At 43.0% G+C, this 22488-nt stretch overlaps 1 protein-coding gene across 1 annotated transcript in view; it reads left to right on the top strand.

Moving 5' to 3' along the window:
• Positions 1-2809: 2809 nt before the first annotated feature.
• LOC126456218 (brachyurin-like) overlaps positions 2810-22488 on the top strand; it is a 38250-nt gene continuing 18571 nt past the window's right edge. The window contains exons 1-3 of the mRNA XM_050091970.1: positions 2810-2997; positions 11608-11777; positions 21359-21457. Coding sequence (XP_049947927.1) covers positions 2810-2997; positions 11608-11777; positions 21359-21457 — 457 coding nt within the window. The remainder of the gene's footprint in view (positions 2998-11607; positions 11778-21358; positions 21458-22488) is intronic.

Raw genomic sequence — 22488 nt, 5'->3', positions numbered from 1 at the left:
TGTAAGTTGTTTTCAGCCAGGTGTCCGGATACTGTTGATCACATAGTGTATATCCTCACTCAGTTTCCAGACGGTTCACCACTTCCGGTGTGTAGGGGAAATTAGTGGTACGCTGATTGCATACTTCAGTAATGTGGTCGACATGAGGTAAAGCCCAATAGGTATGCAACACAGCTGATGTACCGGGTGATCAAAAAGTCAGTATAAATTTGAAAAGTGAATATATCACGGAATAATGTAGATAGAGAGGTACAAATTGACACACATGCTTGGAATGACATGGGGTTTTATTAGAACCAAAACAATACAAAAGTTCAAAAATGTTCTGATCAGAGTAGCAATAATTAGCATAACAAAATAAGACAAAGGAAAGATGATGTTCTGTACAGGAAATTCTCAATATGTCCACCACCATTCCACAACAATAGCTGTAGTCGAGGAACAATGTTGTGAACAGCACTGTAAAGCATGTCCAGAGTTATGGTGAGGTATTGGCGTCGGATGTTGTCTTTCAGCATCCCTAGAGATGTCGGTCGATCACGATACATTTGCGACTTCAGGTAACCCCGAAGCCAATAATCGCACGGACTGAGGTCTGGGGACTTGGGAGGCAAAGCATGACGAAAGTGGCGGCTGAGCACACGATCATCACCAAACGACGCGCGTCTCGCAATATGTGGTGGAGCGCCATCCTGCATAGACATCGTACGTTCCAGCAGGTGTTTATCAGCCAGGCTGGAGATGCGATTCTGCAACATATCGGCGTACCTCTCACCCGTCACGGTAGCAGTTACTGATGTTTTGCTGTCCAGCGCCATCTGTCGGACATTTTGTGAACTTTTTTTGGTTCTAATAAAACCCCACGTCATTCCAAGCATGTGTGTCAATTTTTACCCCTCTATCTACATTATTCCGTGATTTATTAAGTTTTCAAATGTACACTCCTGGAAATTGAAATAAGAACACCGTGAATTAATTGTCCCAGGAAGGGGAAACTTTATTGACACATTCCTGGTGTCAGATACATCACATGATCACACTGACAGAACCACAGGCACATAGACACAGGCAACAGAGCATGCACAATGTCGGCACTAGTACAGTGTATATCCACCTTTCGCAGCAATGCAGGCTGCTATTCTCCCATGGAGACGATCGTAGAGATGCTGGATGTAGTCCTGTGGAACGGCTTGCCATGCCATTTCCACCTGGCGCCTCAGTTGGACCAGCGTTCGTGCTGGACGTGCAGACCGCGTGAGACGACGCTTCATCCAGTCCCAAACATGCTCAATGGGGGACAGATCCGGAGATCTTGCTGGCCAGGGTAGTTGACTTACACCTTCTAGAGCACGTTGGGTGGCACGGGATACATGCGGACGTGCATTGTCCTGTTGGAACAGCAAGTTCCCTTGCCGGTCTAGGAATGGTAGAACGATGGGTTCGATGACGGTTTGGATGTACCGTGCACTATTCAGTGTCCCCTCGACGATCACCAGTGGTGTACGGCCAGTGTAGGAGATCGCTCCCCACACCATGATGCCGGGTGTTGGCCCCGTGTGCCTCGGTCGTATGCAGTCCTGATTGTGGCGCTCACCTGCACGGCGCCAAACACGCATACGACCATCATTGGCACCAAGGCAGAAGCGACTCTCATCGCTGAAGACGACACGTCTCCATTCGTCCCTCCATTCACGCCTGTCGCGACACCACTGGAGGCGGGCTGCACGATGTTGGGGCGTGAGCGGAAGACGGCCTAACGGTGTGCGGGACCGTAGCCCAGCTTCATGGAGACGGTTGCGAATGGTCCTCGCCGATACCCCAGGAGCAACAGTGTCCCTAATTTGCTGGGAAGTGGCGGTGCGGTCCCCAACGGCACTGCGTAGGATCCTACGGTCTTGGCGTGCATCCGTGCGTCGCTGCGGTCCGGTCCCAGGTCGACGGGCACGTGCACCTTCCGCCGACCACTGGCGACAACATCGATGTACTGTGGAGACCTCACGCCCCACGTGTTGAGCAATTCGGCGGTACGTCCACCCGGCCTCCCGCATGCCCACTATACGTCCTCGCTCAAAGTCCGTCAACTGCACATACGGTTCACGTCCACGCTGTCGCGGCATGCTACCAGTGTTAAAGACTGCGATGGAGCTCCGTATGCCACGGCAAACTGTCTGACACTGACGGCGGCGGTGCACAAATGCTGCGCAGCTAGCGCCATTCGACGGCCAACACCGCGGTTCCTGGTGTGTCCGCTGTGCCGTGCGTGTGATCATTGCTTGTACAGCCCTCTCGCAGTGTCCGGAGCAAGTATGGTTGGTCTGACACAGCGGTGTCAAAGTGTTCTTTTTTCCATTTCCAGGAGTGTATATTAACTTTTTGATCAGCCTGTACATGTCACACATTTGCGATCATAACTGAAAAAAGCTACTGGAAAGTTGCTGTAGTCTGCGCTTACTTACGACAGTCTAGGTAGCCTATGGTAGTTTACGCCTCAGCCTGTAACTCAGAGGGCATTTTGAACATTTCATGTAAGGGAGCTTTTCGTGCAATGCTGATATGTTCCGTTTCTTTGCGTTTCTCATGATTAGTGTGGTTATGAAAAGTAGTAGAAAATGTGCTCTAACACGGAAATACATAATTTATGGACCAGTTCCCGTACAACAAATTTTATTTCTCTCTATGTGAGGAATGTTGCCTGATGTTTTGGCAATACCTTCTTGCTACGATATCTGCACATCTTATGAAACATGCGTTTTTCGATAGAAACGCTCTAATCCCCCGTAGAGGCGAACAAAGCAGCCCATGCGTGAAAATGTCAGCTGAGAGTCGACCACCGGTTGCAGCGCTGGCGTACGGCGGGCAGCGCATCGTTGGCGGCAGCGAAGCGACGCGCGGCCAGTTCCCGCACCAGGCGGCGCTCACCGTCGACTACTCCAGCTTCTGCGGCGGCTCGCTCGTCTCGCCGCGCTGGCTCCTCACCGCCGCCCACTGCGCCTACGGGTCAGTCAGTACTGCAGCCCAGCTGTCACACTGTCCGAGCAACGATCGCGCACTTTCAACATTCTAACGAAGCCGTACTGCAGTTCTACCTACAGATGGGAACTAGTTCACTGGGAGCCGACCATTATTACACATTCACCGCTCCTTTAATATGTAATTACGTAATACTGTATGTCTGCACCAAACTGTATTTCAGTTACACACGATCGATAATTAAAAATAAAAGGTGTCATTTATTTTTAGCTTTCCGTGCCTTAGTTGGATAACAACGGAATTGTTATATTATCGCTGGCCGGGGTGGCCGAGTGGTTCTAAGCGCTACAGTTTGGAACTGCACGACCGCTACGGTCGCAGGTTCGAATCCTGCCTCGGGCATGGATGTGTATGATGTCCTTAGGTTAGTTAGGTTTAAGTAGTTCTAAGTTCTAGGGGTTAAGTTCCATAGCGCTCAGAGCCATTTGAACCATTTGTTATATTATCGCTGTGTTGTCCGCCTCTCTGTCCGACTGTTGAAACTCCTCTTTCTCAGGAACGGGTGGATACGTCAAGTTGAAATTTATGTTACATATTGACCTCTCTGCTATCTTCGCAGTATAAATAATTGAAGCTTTTAAGTGAATACAATCAAAACAAACTGCCATGTATGTTACATATTTTACATTATTTGCCATTAAACTTGCTATACCACGAAGATGACGTGCTACAGACGCGACTTTTAACCGACAGGAAGAAGATGCAGTGAAATGCAAATGATTTGCTTTTCAGAGCATTCACACAAGGTTGGCGCCGATGGCGACACCTACAACGTGTTGACATAAGGAAAGTTTCCAACCGATTTCTCATACACAAACAGCAGTTGACCGGCGTTGCCTGGTGAAACGTTGTTGTGATGCCTCGTGTAAGGAGGAGAAATGCGTACCATCACGTTTCCGACTTTGATAAAGGTCGGATTGTAGCCTACCACAATTGCGGTTTATCGTATCGCGACATTGCTGCTCGCGTTGGTCGAGGTCCAATGACTGTTAGCAGAATATGGAATCGGTGGGTTCAGGAGGGTAATACGGAACACCGTGCTGCATCCCAACGACCTCGTATCACTACAAGTCGAGATGACAGGCATCTTATCCGCATTGCTGTAACGGGTCGTGCAGCCACGTCTCGATCCCTGAGTCAACAGATGGGGACGTTTGCAAGACAACAACCATCTGCACGAACAGTTCGACGACGTTTGCAGCAGCATGGACTATCAGCTCGGAGACCATGGCTGCGGTTACCCTTGACGCTGCCTGCGATGGTGTACTCAACGACGAACCTCGGTGCACGAATGGCAATACGTCATTTCTTCGGATGAATCCAGGTTCTGTTTACAGCATCATGATGGTCGCATCCGTGTTTGGCGACATCGCGGTGAACGCACATTGGAAGCGTGTATTCGTTACCGCCATACTGGCGTATTACCCGGCGTGATGGTATGGGGTGCCATTGGTTACACGTCTCGGTCACCTCTTGTTCGCATTGACGGCACTTTGAACAGTGGACGTTACATTTCAGATGTGTTACGACTCGTGGCTCTGCCCTTCATTCGATCCCTGTGAAACCCTACATTTCAGCAGGATAATGCACGACCGCATGTTTCTGGATACAGAAAATGTTCGACTGCTGCCCTGGCCAGCACATTCTCCAGATCGTTCACCAATTGAAAACGTCTGGTCAATGGTAGCCGAGCAACTGGCTCGTCACAATACGCCAGTCACTACTCTTGATGAACTGTGGAATCGTGTTGAAGCTGCATGGGCAGCTGTACCTGTACACGCCATCCAAGCTCTGTTTGACTCAATCCTCAGGCGTATCAAGGCCTTTATTACGGCCAGTGGTGGTTTTTCTGGGTACTGATTTCTCAGGATCTATGCAACCAAATTGCGTGACAATGTGATCACATGTCAGTTTGTCCAATGAATACCCGTTTATCATCTCCATTTCTTCTTGGTGTAGCAATTTTATTGGCCAGTAGTGTAATATGCGCAAACTAATTCGTTGGCCTAGAATCATGAAATTTGGCAAAAAGAAAATTTTCATAGTACAAGTAAAGGGAAATATCCGAGATCGTTAATTTTTAATATATCACACGTAAAAAATATTTCATTTATCATTTGGTATCCTTCGTCAAACTTAAAATTTAAACAGTCAGTAGTTCTATATTCAGGCTGACTAGGTCGCTACAGTAAAAGTCAAACATCAGCCATAGAATGACCTTATTGCTCGTATGATACGTGTCGCGGACCACTCTTCGAATGTTTGTTTCACATACAGCTTGAAACGCTTTATCTAAGTGCAGTAGTCGCTCCTGGATTTCTGATGATGTGTAAATTCCGAAACACATCCTATGAGCAATAAAGTCATTCCTTGCCTGATGTTTGACTTTCACCTTTGCGCCCCAGTCAGCCTGAATGCGGAAGTACTGATTATTGTAATAATGGTGGTCGCCGGCCTCCTGCATGATTTTATGTCACATTTATGTTGTTGAATTTAAAACATTCTAGAAAATCTTGAAATTCCTGCGACTGTTATCGTGCTACTATTAAAGTCCATAACAGGCAAAAATGGTCGAGATTCTTGATTCCCAGAACGGGTGACCTACATAAGTACATAATTAAGTTTTCAGGGGACACTCAGCGCACGAGTCCTGCTCGCACCTGGCGCGCTGAGGATTCCGTGAAAACTTATTTATGTATTTACACAGTTTATCAATTCCGGAAATCCAGGATACTGACAGCTTTCGCCTGTTATCGACATTGATACTTGAAATATATCAGTCCCAGGGATTCCAAGACTTTCGAGAATGTTTTAATATCAAGTTTGAAGTCGGATAACAAACGACAAAAGAAATATAACTAACGATTTCGATTTTTCCCTCTACTTTTACTGTGAAACCTTCCTTCTTGCCAATTTTCAAGATTCTATGTCAACGGGAAGCACCCTACAGGTGTTGAAGTGTGAGTTTTGGAGTCTCAAAATATGTGACGTAATTGGCCGTGTCTTTTCATTACACTAACTTAGAAGCTTAAAATTTTTGCACCGCCTTGAGGCCACAGATAGTATTTGATATAAATTTGAACTTGATGCGTCTACTGATTCCTGTGAAAAATGGTTCTTAACAGTCGGACGGACGAACAGACAGTCAGAGAGACTCAAAACAAAGCGATCCTAATAGGGTTCCGTTTTTACAGGCTGAGGCGAGGAATCCCAAAAACTGCAATATTTCATTGAAGCGGGTCGCCTTTTTTGCAAGCAGGCAATTATTTATTACTTTAACACTTTTACACTTTCACTACAGTTGTAGGGTGCCTGTTTTTTCTTTTCCTTTATCTAAAATACATACACACATTTTTTATTTAGGTTAAGGAACATATAACATCGGATTTTGTCGTTGTTTAAATTACGTACGTGCTTCACCTTACATGGTGTGTGTCCTGTGCCTGCCGGCCAAATCAACCACAGGTCTAAATTCATACACCATGTGGCCTGAAAAGATAGGAATGTCGTTTGAATTAAATTTTCGTTTAGAATGCAACCTTTAAAAATGTGTATTTCGGCAAAATCGGGGCGTATGCCCGTTTTTTAGGTTTACCATTTCTGTAATTGACTTTTCCCGAGCTGTAATCTGTTTTTATTTGTTTGCCGAAATGTTCTTTTTATTTTTGTTTATTTATTTAGTTTACCTTGTGGACATCGGTAAAACTTTGTGAGGCTTTAGTATGCCGTGGTTTCTTATCTCTGGATTACGTTTTGCATTGACATTTACTCGCGTTTCTCCTGCTAGTTCGTGAATTCTGTCTCTCGTTATGTTGCTGTGGCTTGGACACATGTTCCACTGCACAATTTACGTTTTTGATGCGGTTTTGTATCCGATTGGCAGCCGTGAAATTTTAATTCGTTCCCTCTGTTTTCATCGCGTGTGTGAGACAATTTATTGTGTGTTGTTTGATAGTTCGTTGAAGACTACTGTTGGGTCATTGATAGCTTTCTTTTGCCCTGTGTGATAGCGTTTTGGATGTGATAATTTTCTTATATTGTTAAAAAAGAGTACAGATGATTGCTGTCTTTTGGGATCTCGAGGCCTGCTGCTATGATACTGGGGTGGGGGTTGTTTTTAATTAGGTGGTCTGCAAATGTGGAGTGTATACCGTCACTTTTCACTGCTCCTAAACGTTCCAAGTATCTTGTCCTGAAATTTCTACATGTCTGTCCTATATATCCTGAATTATAATCTTTGCAGTTAAGCTGGTAAGTTAAGCTGCTTCGCTAAATTTATCTATGGTGGCGTTGGATATTGTTAATAACTGTTGCAATGTATTATTTGCTCTATATTCCACACGTACTCTTCGATTTCTCGTAATATTTCCTGTTGTGTATGTTATTTTGTTGCCAAATGTCAGTGTTTTTCTGTTATTTGCCAATAATGACAATAAGTGTGTACCTGCAAAAAAAAGGTGAAAACGCTTTCATTCACTATTATTCTTTGCAAGCATGGGAATGGAGCTTAAAATTCCAATATGATAAAAATTGGAATTCAACAACGGTTTGGAATTAAAATAAATCTAAAAAACGTTACTACCAATGAGATTCGAACCTATGACTTTATGGTTACAAAACTTCTGCTCTAGGTGTTGACGAAGTCGCTGTTAATCCGGAGCTGTTTTGCTCATGATACAGGTCGGAAATCTTCCAGTCTTCTGAAGTCAATTTATATAGTTCTTTTAAGAAGTCCGTCGTACTCCTTCAGCAAATTGATGTTCGGACACTGAGCTTCAAGCCTATAGAGATGAAGGAAATCGAAGAAGGCAATTCCGTAAGATAACCGTTGTTAAATAAGTATCCCACACACGTCAAACTGAAGTGAGTTCAGAATTTTTGAAAATTTACAGTAAAGAAGCTGGTGACTCGCGCAGCGGAAACAGGTCACAATGGACACCAAGTACACAGACAATCATTTAATCTCTTCAAAATATTAGCAGCTGTGTCTCAGAAACTCACAACTGAGAACGGTACATGGGATCGTTTTAACAAACTAATTTTATTTTATTGCAAAATTTTCTTCTTTAGCAGTTCTGAGAAGATATACGGAGTTAATATGACTGATTCATTCGCTTTCAAATCTGTACTACATACGCAAATATCTTTCATACATGAACTGAACCGTAAATTCAACAAGTTTGCATTTTGTCCGATACAAACTTTCCATGAGTGGCCCTCTGATCACATGACACATGTGCAAGCGGAAGTCAAGTTCGTTCCATACCTTATGTAGTAACATCCTGTCATTAGTCAACAGAGTAGCACTGATATGTTTTCTGAGCTGTCCCAATGTTCTTGGCAGTGCGGGTACGTAAACACGGTCCTTAACGTATCGCCAAAGGGAAAAGTCGCAAGACCCAAGGCCCAAGGGAACACATTCACATCATTTACACCTCTAAGCCCAATAAAGCGATGCGTAAGTTCTTTGTTTAGGTAGCGAAGAACATTGGTGGTCCAGTGAGTAGATGCCCAGTCTTGTTGGAATATCAAATTTTCTAAATCACCTGTCAGTTGTGGAAACAACCGTAACTTCAACATATCGATGCAAGTGATACCCGTCACAGTCTTCTGACAGAAGAAAAACGGCCAAAACAGCTTTGTCTCTGACACCGCACAGAAAACTTCTCCGAATGTTACTCATTTGACACAACTTCATAAGGATGTTCAGTGCCCCACATTTTCACATTGCGGCGATTAACCTTGAAAGGTTCCTTCGTTACTGGATGTCAACTTGGACGGGAAATGTTGATACGCAAGTGTTTCCTGCATTGTGGTGCAAAATTAAAGGTGCCTGCCAACATCTTCCAGTTTTAATTGTTGCATAACCTGCAGGCGGTACGGTTTGATACGTAACCACCGTCGCAAAGTCTCCCACACAGTTTTCTGCGGTATTCGATGTCCGAGCCTTGGGCGGACCGTTTATTTATTTATTTATTTTGACTGCGTACGAAACTTTCCCTCATTCTCTCCACGCTAGTATCTAGTGCACTTGGTCGACCGGTACTTTTCCATTTACAGAGAAAACAGTATCTCTAAACTGTCGATACCAACTCACAATGCTCTGTTTATTTGTCACTTCTCCATAACTCCTTCTAAACGGACGCTGTGCTCTTGTAACTGATAAACATGTTGCATATTCCAATACACAAAAACTCTTTTCTTTTTTTGTCACCATTTTGTCAAGGCACTGCACACAAATAACGCCAACTGGTGGGTGTGCTGCAACGTTGGTGAGTTTGCAGTTCTATTCAATCTCAGTCATATTTATACATGTATTATTTTGGAAAATATAAATCTTTGAAAACGGACGCATCATGTGTAGTAGCAGTACATCCACACAAAATTATATATTGACACTGACAGATGCTTGCGAAAGTTAAAATGGAAAGTAGGTCACTTTGTTTTCAAAAAATGAGGTCCACGAATTGGACTTCTTATGTTAATTTCAATAAATAATTATAATAAATTAATAAATAATAAATTACTTGTAGTGGTCGCTGAACGGCCTATACAAAGAAGTCGAAATTTCGATAACGGTTTGAAACTGAACAAGAACAGGTGAAGTCATTCAACCAAAGGAACAACTGTTGAATGTAGAACGGCACAGCTAGAACAAAGAACGAGTGACCACCCCGAAAAGAACGAGGTCGACCGAACGAGATCTTTGGACGAACAAGGAAGGGCAGCCGGCCGTACGGCCGTGCGGCCGAGCGGTTCTAGGCGCTTCAGTCTGGAACCGTGCGACTGCTACGATCGCAGGTTCGAATCCTGCCTCGGGCATGGATGTGTCTGATGTCCTTAGGTTAGTTAGGTTTAAGTAGTTCTAGGTTCTAGGGGACTGATGACCTCAGATGTAGAGTTCCATAGTGCTCAGAGCCATTTGAACCAACCAAGGAAGGGCAGAACTAGAACGAGCAACGAGACCAAAAGAAGGAGACCGAGGCGGGAACGAACCAACATGGAGGGAACGGTGAACGACCCTTAGGAGTCGCTCCTCAGTCCTTCCGCTCAGTTAGGACACATTCCCTCACGAACGATGAGCTCTTCGCATATGCTCATGAAGTTACGATATCTATGGAGTCAGATACGAGTATTGATGCCTTGCCGGCCGTTGTGGTAGAGCGGTTCTAGGCGCTTCAGTCCGGAACCACGCGGCTGCTAGGGTCGCAGGTTAGAATCCTGCCTCGGTCATGGATGTGTGTGATGTCCTTAGTTAGGTTTAAGTCTAGGAGACTGATGACCTCAGATGTTAAGCCCCATAGTGCTTAGAGCCATTTGAACCATATTGGTGCCTTGTCTTACACATGTTCGAGTGGGATTTGGTATCATTTATGCGACGTACCTGGAGATGACGTTACTGGAACGTCGAAACTGGTTACCTAATAAAACAATATCGCTGTAACGGCTGTTGGCATAGAATTGCTACATTTCATCGACCAGCCGCTGTCCCACGCTCCTGAATCCAGGATGGCGTTACATTTATAAAACCATATATTTTCTAGTGTATATATTTATATTATTAGCTGGCTTCCGATTTGCAAGACCATCGTTAGGCAACACTGTACAATATCGTTCTTTCATATGTCGTGTTTTCTTTGATAAAAACGAAACTATCTTACAGATCAGTAACTGGATACCCATCCACCATTTACCCATGAAATAGCTTAGCAAATAGTGGCTTTCCGAAAACTTACTGTACATCGATATAAACGCATAGGCTTCCACAGACGGTGTTAATCTTATCCAAAGAATTCTGGTTCTATTGCCTCGTCAACTTATAAAATGCATAAAATACGAAAATGTACCGTTGTTTGCAGAAGTTGCAGCGGTCTTCCTCAGGGCAATCTTTTTCCTGAGGAGGGCTGCTGCACCTCGGACAAAACGTCTATACATTTTAGATTTTAAGTATTTTATAAGTTGAAGTGGCAATATACCCAGAGCGCTTCTAAAGGAATCACTCAGAGTATAATTTTCAATCCGTTGACATTTCCAGCCGGTATAACAGCGGAACACCCACAGTGTGAAGAAATAAAATCTTCCACAGCATTTGTGGTATGGTGTTTTAGATGCCTGTTAAAGATAAAACAGAAGGACAGAGTTAGCAAACTGAAATCCTTCAGATAATTGGTAAAGAAAACGGCTTTTAGGAAAGTAGGGAAACAAATACGAAAGTGCATACGCCACAGCTGATCCCTTGTAAATATGAAGAAGGTGATTTATAAGGAAAGAAAGTAGACAATTTTTAAAATAAGTCATGAATAATGGAGTCAATAACTCTGCTAAATTGAAGAATCTTGGATTGTAATAGATCTAGGTGGAGAGTTTCCAACCAGTCCAAATACTGCAGGTGATGAAGAAGAAGAAAAGAACGGAAAGGTAGAAAAACAGATCAATGGCTACACAGATGGAACCAGAATAAATATTCGTATGATCTGAATATTTCCTTTACAGTGTTTCAGTTTAAGATGAGCAACAGTGTGCCACAAAGAAACTGCTGAACCAGCACAAACAATAAGAGAGCGCTTGTGTCCCTAGGGCGTCGATATGGAGGATCTATTTGGGTGGCGTAAGGTCAGATTCGGCATCTGAGGCCGGCCGCATCACCATCACCTCGTACGAAGCCATAGTCCATGAGCAGTACGATCCTTACTACATCACCAGAGACGTCGCCGTTATCAACCTTGGTCAGGACGTCGAGCTCACCGGTAAGGTTCAAAACTTTAACGTCCAAATGTGTTTCTGTTACAACAAAGTAATTATCTATATTCCTGTACTTTAAGTTATATTTCAAGTATCATGAGTCATTGGGGAAGACTGCCTCGCTGATAAATATTATGCCGTGCGGGGAAGTAGAAAGACTGTCTCCAATTTTGAGAAAATGGAATTTATGTAGCATGTTCACTTCCGACCGCACACGCGTGAGGATGAAATATTCATAACATACTTCATGTCTCCTAAACCGTTTGAGATATCAAAACCACACTTTGGCAAATGATAGCACACAACAAGGAGGGCATGTTCCTGTATGTATGGAACTTTCTACTCTACGTCGATATAGTCAAAGCTACAGTTTTTATTAATTCTTTTCAATCCATTACTGTAAAATTTTAAAAAGTCACTGAAAGCTACTGAAAAGAGAATTTTCAAGTATAAAAATAAATGTGAACTTACTTTGTCTTATGTTACAGCAGACCAACCCAAAAAGGTTTCCCGTGAGGTATTGCCACTCTGGTCGCCTACTGCTTGTTTAATATGATACTCTGTTTCAAGATTCTGTCGCAGTAGCTAATGCAAGGTGAATTTTTGCAATTTATAATGTGTTTTGGCAAAAAAGCAAACTTTAACATGTCAACAAAAGGAATGTAGCCATTCATCATAACTAATGATGCTTCTTAAAACGAGAAATAGTTAACAATTCAGACAACAGTAAATTGCCAATTCTGTTGCAATTTTTGAGGAATCCTTCAACCCAGTGAATCTTTAATAATGAAGAGCTGGGACTGAAATTTACAAATGGATTTTCTCCCTTTTTGTCAATAGCCAATCAATAACTTTTTAAAACTTACAGTACTGCATTGTAAAAAAAAAAATAGATAACTGTAGTTTTGGCTATATCGATGTAGATAAGAAAGTTCCTTACATGGACCATACAACAACATGCTTTTCTTGTTATGTGCTATCGTTTGCCAAAATCTGGTTTCGATAGTTTAGGAGACAAGAAGTATGTTATGAATATTTCATTCTCATGTGTGTGCGCTCAGAAGTGAACATGATACATGAATTCCATTTTCTCAAGATTGGAGACAGATAGAGATCTCCTCTCAAATCTAAAGTAAAATCCAAATCTTAGCTAAATTTCAAATGGAGCAACATGTGGTGTAATACCAAACGCAAAATGACAGCGACCCATATTTTTCATTGCAAACTTTTTCAAATGTCGCAAAGCGTCTTCTTAAACCCAAATATCACAATAAGTATGAACATTAGCGAAATGAAGAGTATTTCACCATGAAGTTGACTTATAAAGCTATAAGTAAGGTGAAAATAAGTGTTTTATCGATTACTTTTTGTAAAATCGTTTGAGAAAAATTGCAGGACGTGTGCTTCGAATCTGTCAGCACAGTGAGTCGCCAAACAGCCCACCAAGACAGTCAAAGAATGTCTCGTTCATTCCAGCTCCCTGGCACGCACGGAGCTGCGCCTGTCGCCGGCAGGCGCCACCCCCTGGCTGCCATTGTGAGCTGCCTCATTAGGCAACAGGGGGGGGGGGGTATTTTGTGCACTGGGTCAGGCTGTTTTGCGCATCAGGCTATGAAACAGCTCCAGAGACACACCCCCATACGTTGCGATTCCGGAAGGTCAGAAAAATACTCATCTACACTTACAAAACATTTTCATTAGCTGAAAATGTGTTTTCTTCGCAAATTTCTTTAAGTTTGGATGTAAATGGAATGCAGAAGATGCCAAACCTGCTGACTATGGCTGACATGTTAATAACACCAACTTCAAAATTCAGTTTTTCGATTGCCGAAGCATCTCCATAGCCAGATGCTTTGACTTTGTGAAAAATTTTTGCTATCTTTTACAATAGTGGTCCTCAATTTTTTCTCTTTTAGCATGTAAGACTCTTATGGTATCCACTAGTCATTGTTTTACACTTTGTTAAGTAACCATATTTCCTGAATTGTTGTTTCATTCCTTTGCCCCACAGGCAGCAGTACAACATGAGTCACAAATACTTATTACACAACAGAAGGTTTTCAAGTCTTACTAATATCATAAAAGTTACACATTGGTAGTACTAAAAGTGAAAGTTTTCTCTTAAAAGAAATTCTAACAAAAATGACCCGCCTTTGTAGCTGAGGTCACTAACGCATGCCTGAGTGGTAGTGCTCGGGTTGAAGCTAACTTGTTTCGAGTACAGTCAGTACTTGACTGGCGTTATGTTCCTGATTATCAGACTTCGTTTCAGTATCCAAAGTGTACTGAAAAGTATTGCATCCGAATTTTTTATGTGAAAGTATTAAGCTCTTTAAATAAAAGAAACATTATTAACATCCTACACCTCTTGCCTTCACATCTACATATTTATTTCTCATGATAGTCATCCTGGAAATGAAATGAAATGATCATACGGCGTTGATGGCCAGGAGGCCCCATGTGGGGAGGTACCGCCACCTATTTGCAAGTCTTTTCAGATGACGCCACAGAGGGCGACTTGCTTGTCCATGATGATGAAATGATGGTGAGGACAATACAACACCCAGTCACTGACTAGAGAAAAACTCCAACTCGGCTGGGAATCGAACCTGACCTGTCTGCATGGCAGTAAGACATGCTGATCATTCAGCTGAGACGGCGCATGACCTTGGCGATGAACATATTTCTCCTAATGAGAGATCAGTTTGTTGATACTATCACTGTAGAATGTTTGACTTTGTTGACGGAGCCACACCTCGCCTCTATTTGCACCAGTTCATCTCTATCCAAGTGAAGTAATCGAAGGTATTCTTTAAGTTTTCGAAACAGTTGAACGTCGGATGGGGTCAAGATGGGGCTGTACGGATGATGATCAATGACAGTGAACCCAAGGCGTCGGATTGTTACAGATGTAGCGGTGCTCGTGTGTGGTCTGTCATTGTCATACCAAAGGAGAGAGTGCTGCATATGTGGACGAACTCTTCGAATTGGAAATTTGTGGTAAGGGCTATGGGACCAAACTGCTTAGGTCATCGGTCCCTAGGCTTACACACTACTTAACCTAACTTAAACTAACTTACGCTATGGACAACACACACACCTATGCCTCACAAACCGTGACAAGACGCCTTAGACCGCACAGCTACCCCGTGCGGCTTGCTACAATTCAGAGCCCTCTAGCGGCAGAGACAATGTGTAGACGTGAAGAATATACAAGTGAGTTTTAAAAATGTTTGTTTTATTTAAAACGCTTTAAGACTTTTCACACAAAAATTCAAAGGCATTACTTTTTAGCAGATCCTCTACAACATGAACAGAACACCATACTATACACACATCCATTACACTCAGCTATACACAACAAATGCAGGTGAGTTCTATCTCTCACATGTCCGCAAGGAAAGGGGTCATTTTCTGAGGTGAAAGAAAATTCTTTCCAACGAGGCGGCTGAATTCACCACTCAGGGTCTCCCTTCCAACAATGCAACCCTACTTTACTTTTTTGACTCATTAAACTAATGAACTATAGGGTGAGGTGGATCAAGCCTTGAAGTATGTAGGATGATAGAAAGGTGAAATCCCCACGCTCGGCAAGTTAGTAGTATTACTAATCCTGACACATATCAAACACCTTTTTTATTATTATGCTAGCTCCAGAGCAGAATGTTGTTACTGTGTCGTCAGCACAGGCAGCAGAGCAGGAGTACTGCACTATACCGGGCGACAGTCAGTTGTGTGGATGAAAGAAGCAACTTGACAAGTTGTAACTGCAGATTGGATTTTGAAGGTGATAGCGAAGGTTATCTGAAAAATAAAAAATAAAAGTTGAACCGACTGTATCTAAATGAATCATACGCAGTTGTGATCCTGAATAAAGTTACTGCTCAAATTCTACACACTTTGTTCCAGTGCCATACTACGAAAATTATAAACACTTTTCGTGCAATACTTTTTAATGGTACTGAAAATAGTGTCAAAGTAAGTATTAGTGTGCAGTTGATACTGAATGTTCTCGGCATATTTCTTGTCTATCTATACATTAGTTTGACTTAGCAACAATCAATTAAAAAAAATATGGCAAACAATGACGAGTATTTTGTGAAGCATTGAAATGTGCTTTAACTTCTCAACGAACTGACAACAGTTCTAAGTCGTTTCCTAGGACTATACCGGACAGCTCGTGTATAAAATTAACGGTATCATATACATTGATAAGACAGATCATTTTACCGCTGCCCACCACCAGAACGATTGCAGCCTTGGGGTACTGCGGCCACGATACATGGCAGGGAAGGTAAATAAGTGAGCAGAGGCGAGTCAAGATTCATTCTGCCGACGATATGGCCGGAAATCCTCTGACATAAGGGACTTTCACACTTTAAGACAAAAAAACGACACACCACGAAAATATTACCCAAATGGGGTGGAAATGGATAGATGTGATGGACACGTAAATGGAAACAAATGAATACAGTTTCAGAAAAACTGGATGAATTATTCAAGAGAAAGAGCTTCATGGACTGAGAAAGTTAGTAATGTGTTGGTCCACCTCTAGCCCTTATGCAAGAAGTTATTCGACTTAGCATTGTTGATAGAGTTGTTGAATGTCCTCCTGAGGAATATCGTGCCGAATTTAGTCAAATAGCGTGTTAGATCGTCAAAATCGCGAGATAGTTGGAGGGCCTTGCCCTTAATATTCCAAACGTTCTCAATTGGGGGAGGGATTCGGCAACCTTTTTAGCCAATGTAAGGTTTGGCAAGCACAAAGACAACCAGTAGAAGATCTCGCCGCATGTGGGCGAGCATTACCTTGCTGAAATACAAGCCTAGTATGGCTTGCCATGAGGGGCAACAAAACGAGCCATAGGGTGCCGCGGATAACAACAAAGGGGTTCTGTTACGAAATGGCACCCCAGACCATCACTAGCCGGCCGGTGTGACCGAGCTGTTCTAGGCGCTTCAGTCTGGAACTGCGCGACCGCTACGGTCGCAGGTTCGAATCCTGCCTCGGGCATGGATGTTTGTGATGTCCTTAGGTTGGTTAGGTTTAAGTAGTTCTAAGTTCTAGGGGACTGATGACCTCAGATGTTAAGTCCCATAGTGCTCAGAGCCATTTGAACCATTTGAACCAGACCATCACTCCTGGTTGTCTGGAGTTATGGCAAGCGACAGTCAGGTTGTCAACCCACTGCTGTCCAGGGCGTGTCCAGATATGTCTTCCCTGGTATGGTATGGCTCTGAGCACTATGGGACTTAACTTCTGAGGTCACCAGTCCCCTAGAACTTAGAACTACTTAAGCCTAACTAACCTAAGGACATCACACGCATCCATGCCCGAGGCAGGATTCGAACCTGCTAACGTAGCGGTCGCGCGGTTCCAGACTGAAGCACCTAGAACCGCTCGGCCACTCTGGCCGGCTCTTCACTGGTCATCGGGGCTCAGTTCGAAGCAGAACTCATCACTCAAGACAATTGTATTCCAGCCAATGTGATTCCAGGGTTGTCTGGAGGCCCGTCAGACAACAGCAGGATACCAATCTAACTGTTGTGTGCCATACATGCCCCAGACAGCAGTGGTATACCAACCTAACTATTGGCCGGCCATACAGTCCAACCACCCAGAGTGACCTTCTGGGATGCCATTTAATTTCATAGCGAGACCCCTTTGGTTATCATCCGTGGCACCATTACAAGGCAGCGGTACATTTACGACATTTGAAGCCCCGTTTTGCTGCCCTTCATGGCAAGCCATCCTGGGCTTATATTTCAGCAAGATAATGCCCGCTAGCACACGGCGAGAATTTCTACTGCTTGTCTTCGTGTTTGTCAAACATTCTCTCAAGTAGGAAGGTCAGCATATCTCTCCCCAATTACGTTTGGAGAATTATGGGCAGGGCACCCCAACTATCTCGGTATTGTGACGATGTAAAGTACTAATTGGATAGATTGGCACGATATCCCTTGAGGCACAACCAGCAACTATCAATCAATGTCAAGCCGAATAAATGCTTGCATAAGGGCCAGAGGTGGACCAACACATTATTTACTTGTTCACTTTGCGAAGTTTTTACTTTTGAATAAAGGATGCAATATTTCTGAAATTGTAGCCGTTTGTTTGTCTGCACATGCACATAACATCTACTGTGCCATTCGGATAATTTCTTCACGGTTCATCGCGTTGTTCCCCCTTAGAGTGCATTACGGCCTGCGCATTGGAATGAGCATCTTGGAAACGGCGAAGCTGGTTGGCTGTACGTATGCTACTGTCGTGTGCATCTATAGAAAATATCGAAGAACGATGAAACCACGAGTAGAGGAGAACATGTTGGATGACCACACCTCATCACAGAAAGTAGAGGCGGAAAAGTACCTACTCCGTAAAGCAGGATACGCATCCATCTCTGGCAGACCTGACAACAGAATATAAGGCTGGTGCAGCACAAGTCTTTCAGAGCACGTTGTTGAACTTGCGGCTCCGCTTGAGAAGACCTTTAAGTATTCCCACATTGACCCAAAGGCATCGCCAGTTACATTGCAGCGATCGACTTCCCCAGCAGCAGTGGTATCTTTCAGCATGATAATTTTGCATGTCACGAGCCCAGAATCTCGCTGCAGTTGACTCAGAGGCGCAATAGTTAACAAACGCTGATGGCTTTGTCTTCGCATGGTCTGAAATCTACAGAACACATCTGCGACGCTGCCGGTCGCCAGACCTGTGCGCAGACATCTGGCGTGACGCACCTGCGGAAACCTATGAAGGACTTGTCAAATCCATACCACGCCGAATCGCTAATGCTTTGCGTTCCCAAGGCGGACCAACACGCTAAAAACCAGGTGCTCATAACGTTTTGACCCATCAGTGTATGTTATTCAGGTCTTAAAGTTTGCAAACTTTATTATCTTATTTTTTCAAACTTATTTACATACTGTAATACCCCGAGTGATAAATGAAAGAAAAAGCCGTTTTGAAACATTTCAGTATATTAGTACAAAAACTACAGAACGTCGCATTTTTGGACACTGCCAAAATTAGCTATCAATATGCACAATATTGTTGTCAATGCGGAACGCTATTAGAAAAATCGTGAACAAAATAAACACACTGTAATATTATTAAGTGTCTATTCAGTATAAAAAGAAACATAATAATGTCATGTTCATCAACACAGTACCTAGCATACATTTTTATAGTTTTTCCATACATATGCACATCTATTCTGTGTTTTACTTGACACAATAAAGTGGTTTCCTGGGTCTAGTCGTATATCTGTGTTCACCTATTCTCCCATCAATTTGCTTTCTTGTGTTCCTCTGTGTTTCGGTGTTGATCCTGTTTGCTTTGAATGTACAACATCACTATTCTCCTTTGTACATCCAAAAGTGAGAGCTTCTCGTTTGTGTTAGCAATTTGATATGCGCGCAATGTGTTTATCATGCAGATATCAATCATCCGACGAATAATGGCCACCACCACTTCACTTATCCTTGTTCTATAAAGTGATATCTGCTTGTCCAGTAGATCAAGGCCTGTTCCCAGTATATAGTCTCACAGGAAGCCTTATGATACCACTCAGATGTAGAATGTCAACACAGGATATTAGATATATTTTGATTAGATGAGAATTTATGTTGTTCTACTGGCAAGCATAGATCCTGCTTTATTCTGTAATAGTATTCACTAGTTCCTTAGAAAACAAATCCTCAAACATCTGGGGCACAGGCTTATTTGCTAGACATTCTGCTCATTGTGTACATTGGTTCAGATATACACCACTTACATTTGCGTCTTTTTGTGGACAAAGCAACACTTTCCACTCCAAGTCCTAATTCATTTCTTCTCCTAGCTTCTGGAGGCAAACGGTAACACTAGCTTTATCCCTTTTGGTTAAAAGTTCTAAAGTACTTGCTACTATATATCTTGTACAATATAGTCACTGTTCAGCACGTTTTTTTTTTTGAGTGCCTTATTCATCTGCTAATTCATCAGCTTCATTCTCACTCGCTTCATAGCTTTCCAGTTCTGCTACAACTTCTTCAACTGCAAATCCACTTAGCATGTTTTTATCCAGTTGAAATCGTAAAACGGGAAAGGGAGCATTTCACTCTGCTACCTAACCTCGTAGAAAATGTCATACAATGTAAAGAAAGCAGATCTCACTAATGTAAATAGAAATTTTTGTATACAAGAATGTATACAGTAATAGGCGCATCTGCAAAGGAGTGATAACTTAACATGCCACTGTCCCATCATTGGGATGCATAAAATAAATTAAAATTACACTTACTTCAGGAAATCTGAAATATATTGAATGATACATGGACATCTGTACTGTATGTCAATAAAAAACATCCCAGAAAACTAAATCACAATTCACTGTTGTATAGAAATTACCAAAAGGTAGACAGTGCTGCCAAGTGTGAAGACAGAAAATAGCCAAATTAATTTCTTTCCTGAAAGGAGCTAATTAGAGAAAAATTATTTCTTTGCAATTTGCAGGCATTATAAAAGTCAGTTCAACCTTTAGGTACAGCAATCAAAGCTTAAAACTTTCACTGCTTATATAGAAATAAATAAAATATTTGCGTCACAAATGGTATATAATTGGTTAACTGAATCTCCCGATCCAATAGCCTGCTGATATGTGGCTTTCGCAGAGCATCCTCCCCACGCCCTTGCCACCTAATATCTCAAATATGTTCGGGCTTTCATGCGGTTCCTCTTCGTCGAAATGTCTTGGCTCAAACCCGACTAGGGGTTGAACCGCACGCCCTAAATTAGACACTTGTGACCCTTTGGTTAAATTGTCTGGCTGATGGCAAGTTTGCGAAATACAAAGTTAATATAACATATAATAACACCAATAGTAATATCGGAAACTAAATTAACGATCCATAAATGATGTAGGCCACACAGTTGCGATTTGGCTAGAATAATGTTTATTCAGGAAGCAAACTAATAGCGAAAGTGGTCGTATTTAGAATTACTATTACACTCGAGCGCATATCCATTTGACACAGTTCGATCATTCACAATCTCATCGTGAAATACATGTCTAATATTCCACCTCGTTATCTTCGCGGAAAGTTAAGAGTTCACACTAGGCGAGCGGCTGCTCACCGCTCAGAGACTAAGTCCCGCGATACCACACAACGCGCAGGCCACAAACGGCTGCTACTGGGTTTCCCTTTGACGTAGGTTCTCGTCTGTCTCACTTGCACACTACAGCGCTTAGGCTTCAATAGACAATAGACGCCTGTGAATTTCCTCATCTCGTGGTAAATCTGCACCCTTTGTGGCACACGATCCTCAACGACAGGATTCGTTTCACAATTCCGGTAGGCTGACTCTTTCGGCCATATATTTAAATGAGACCGCAATGCTCGTTAAGTCACACCCTACATTCTGAGTGCATATTGCAGCATCAGAAAACTGTGAAATTACTCAAAAGCATGATGTAACCTTAAGGCGAATAACATATCTGGTCTGTAGCCAAATAACATGGCATGTAATTTGTGTGGGTGTAGTTCTGCAGTCCGACATGGAAAAGAATAGCCTTACAGCTGTGGAGACCGTGTTGTGTTGCAGATTACATCCAGCCGATACAGCTGCCACCCAGTTCGCTGTCTGCCGAGAGGTTCTTGGGAGAAACTCTTACCATCAGCGGCTGGGGCTACACCTCCGATGGTGAGTAAAACCGCTCTTATTTTTCTTGGAATAACAACAATCTTTAGACTTGACCTACAAATTTAGTGCAGACGAACCTATACTGTGTACATTGACATAAGGGACCAATAGCCGGAAATGAAAATTCCAGGTGGAACCATGTCTCGAAGAGCAATGTGTGTGACACACGCGTTTATACACTGCTTATCTGTGTTACTAAATGGTTAAAGCGGTCACATGGCTACCCAGGCCCAGTTTCACGTTGCCTATCTAATAACTTTCAGGGGCAGCTAAATTTTTGTTGACTATATTTCATATAATTATTGGCCCAATTGAAAAATTTGAAGTGCTGTCATAATCCACTCATTAAGATGTATAATCTTGCGTTAAAAGCTTCACACAGTGCCGCGCGGGATTAGCCGAGCGGTCTTGGGCGCTGCAGTCCAGGACCGTGCGGCTGGTCCCGGCGGAGGTCCGAGTCCTCCCTCGGGCATGTGTGTGTGTGTTTGTCCTTAGGATAATTTAGGTTAAGTAGTGTGTAAGCTTAGGGACTGATCACCTTAGCAGTTGAGTCCCAGCCGGCCAGTGTGGCCGAGCGGTTCTAGGCGCTTCAGTCTGGAACCGCGCGACCGCTACGGTCGCAGGTTCGAATCCTGCCTCGGGCATGGATGTGTGTGATGTCCTTAGGTTAGTTAGGTTTAAGTAGTTCTAAGTTCTAGGGGACTGATGACCTCAGATGTTAAGTCCCATAGTGCTCAGAGCCATTTGAACCAGTTGAGTCCCATAAGATATCACACATATTTCTTGCTTCACACAGTAAGTCAAGTACTAACGCCAGAAATTGTGTATACGGCTTGAGGCAGCATAATTCACAGCGCGTAGATTACCCACATTATATTCATCCAGTATTTGACAAGACAGCACTTAACATCTTTCAACGAACATTACCCATAATTTGAAACCTTCTCGAAAATTTTTGCGCTGAACACCCCCATCACCCTCCCCCCCCCTCCCACACACACACACACACACACACACATGACGTTTTAATT

The sequence above is a fragment of the Schistocerca serialis genome, chromosome 2, assembly GCF_023864345.2.
Source record: "Schistocerca serialis cubense isolate TAMUIC-IGC-003099 chromosome 2, iqSchSeri2.2, whole genome shotgun sequence".
Taxonomy (NCBI): Eukaryota; Metazoa; Arthropoda; class Insecta; order Orthoptera; family Acrididae; genus Schistocerca; species Schistocerca serialis.
Note: the sequence above shows the minus strand (reverse complement) of the source record. Positions and strands in the feature narration are given on the sequence as shown.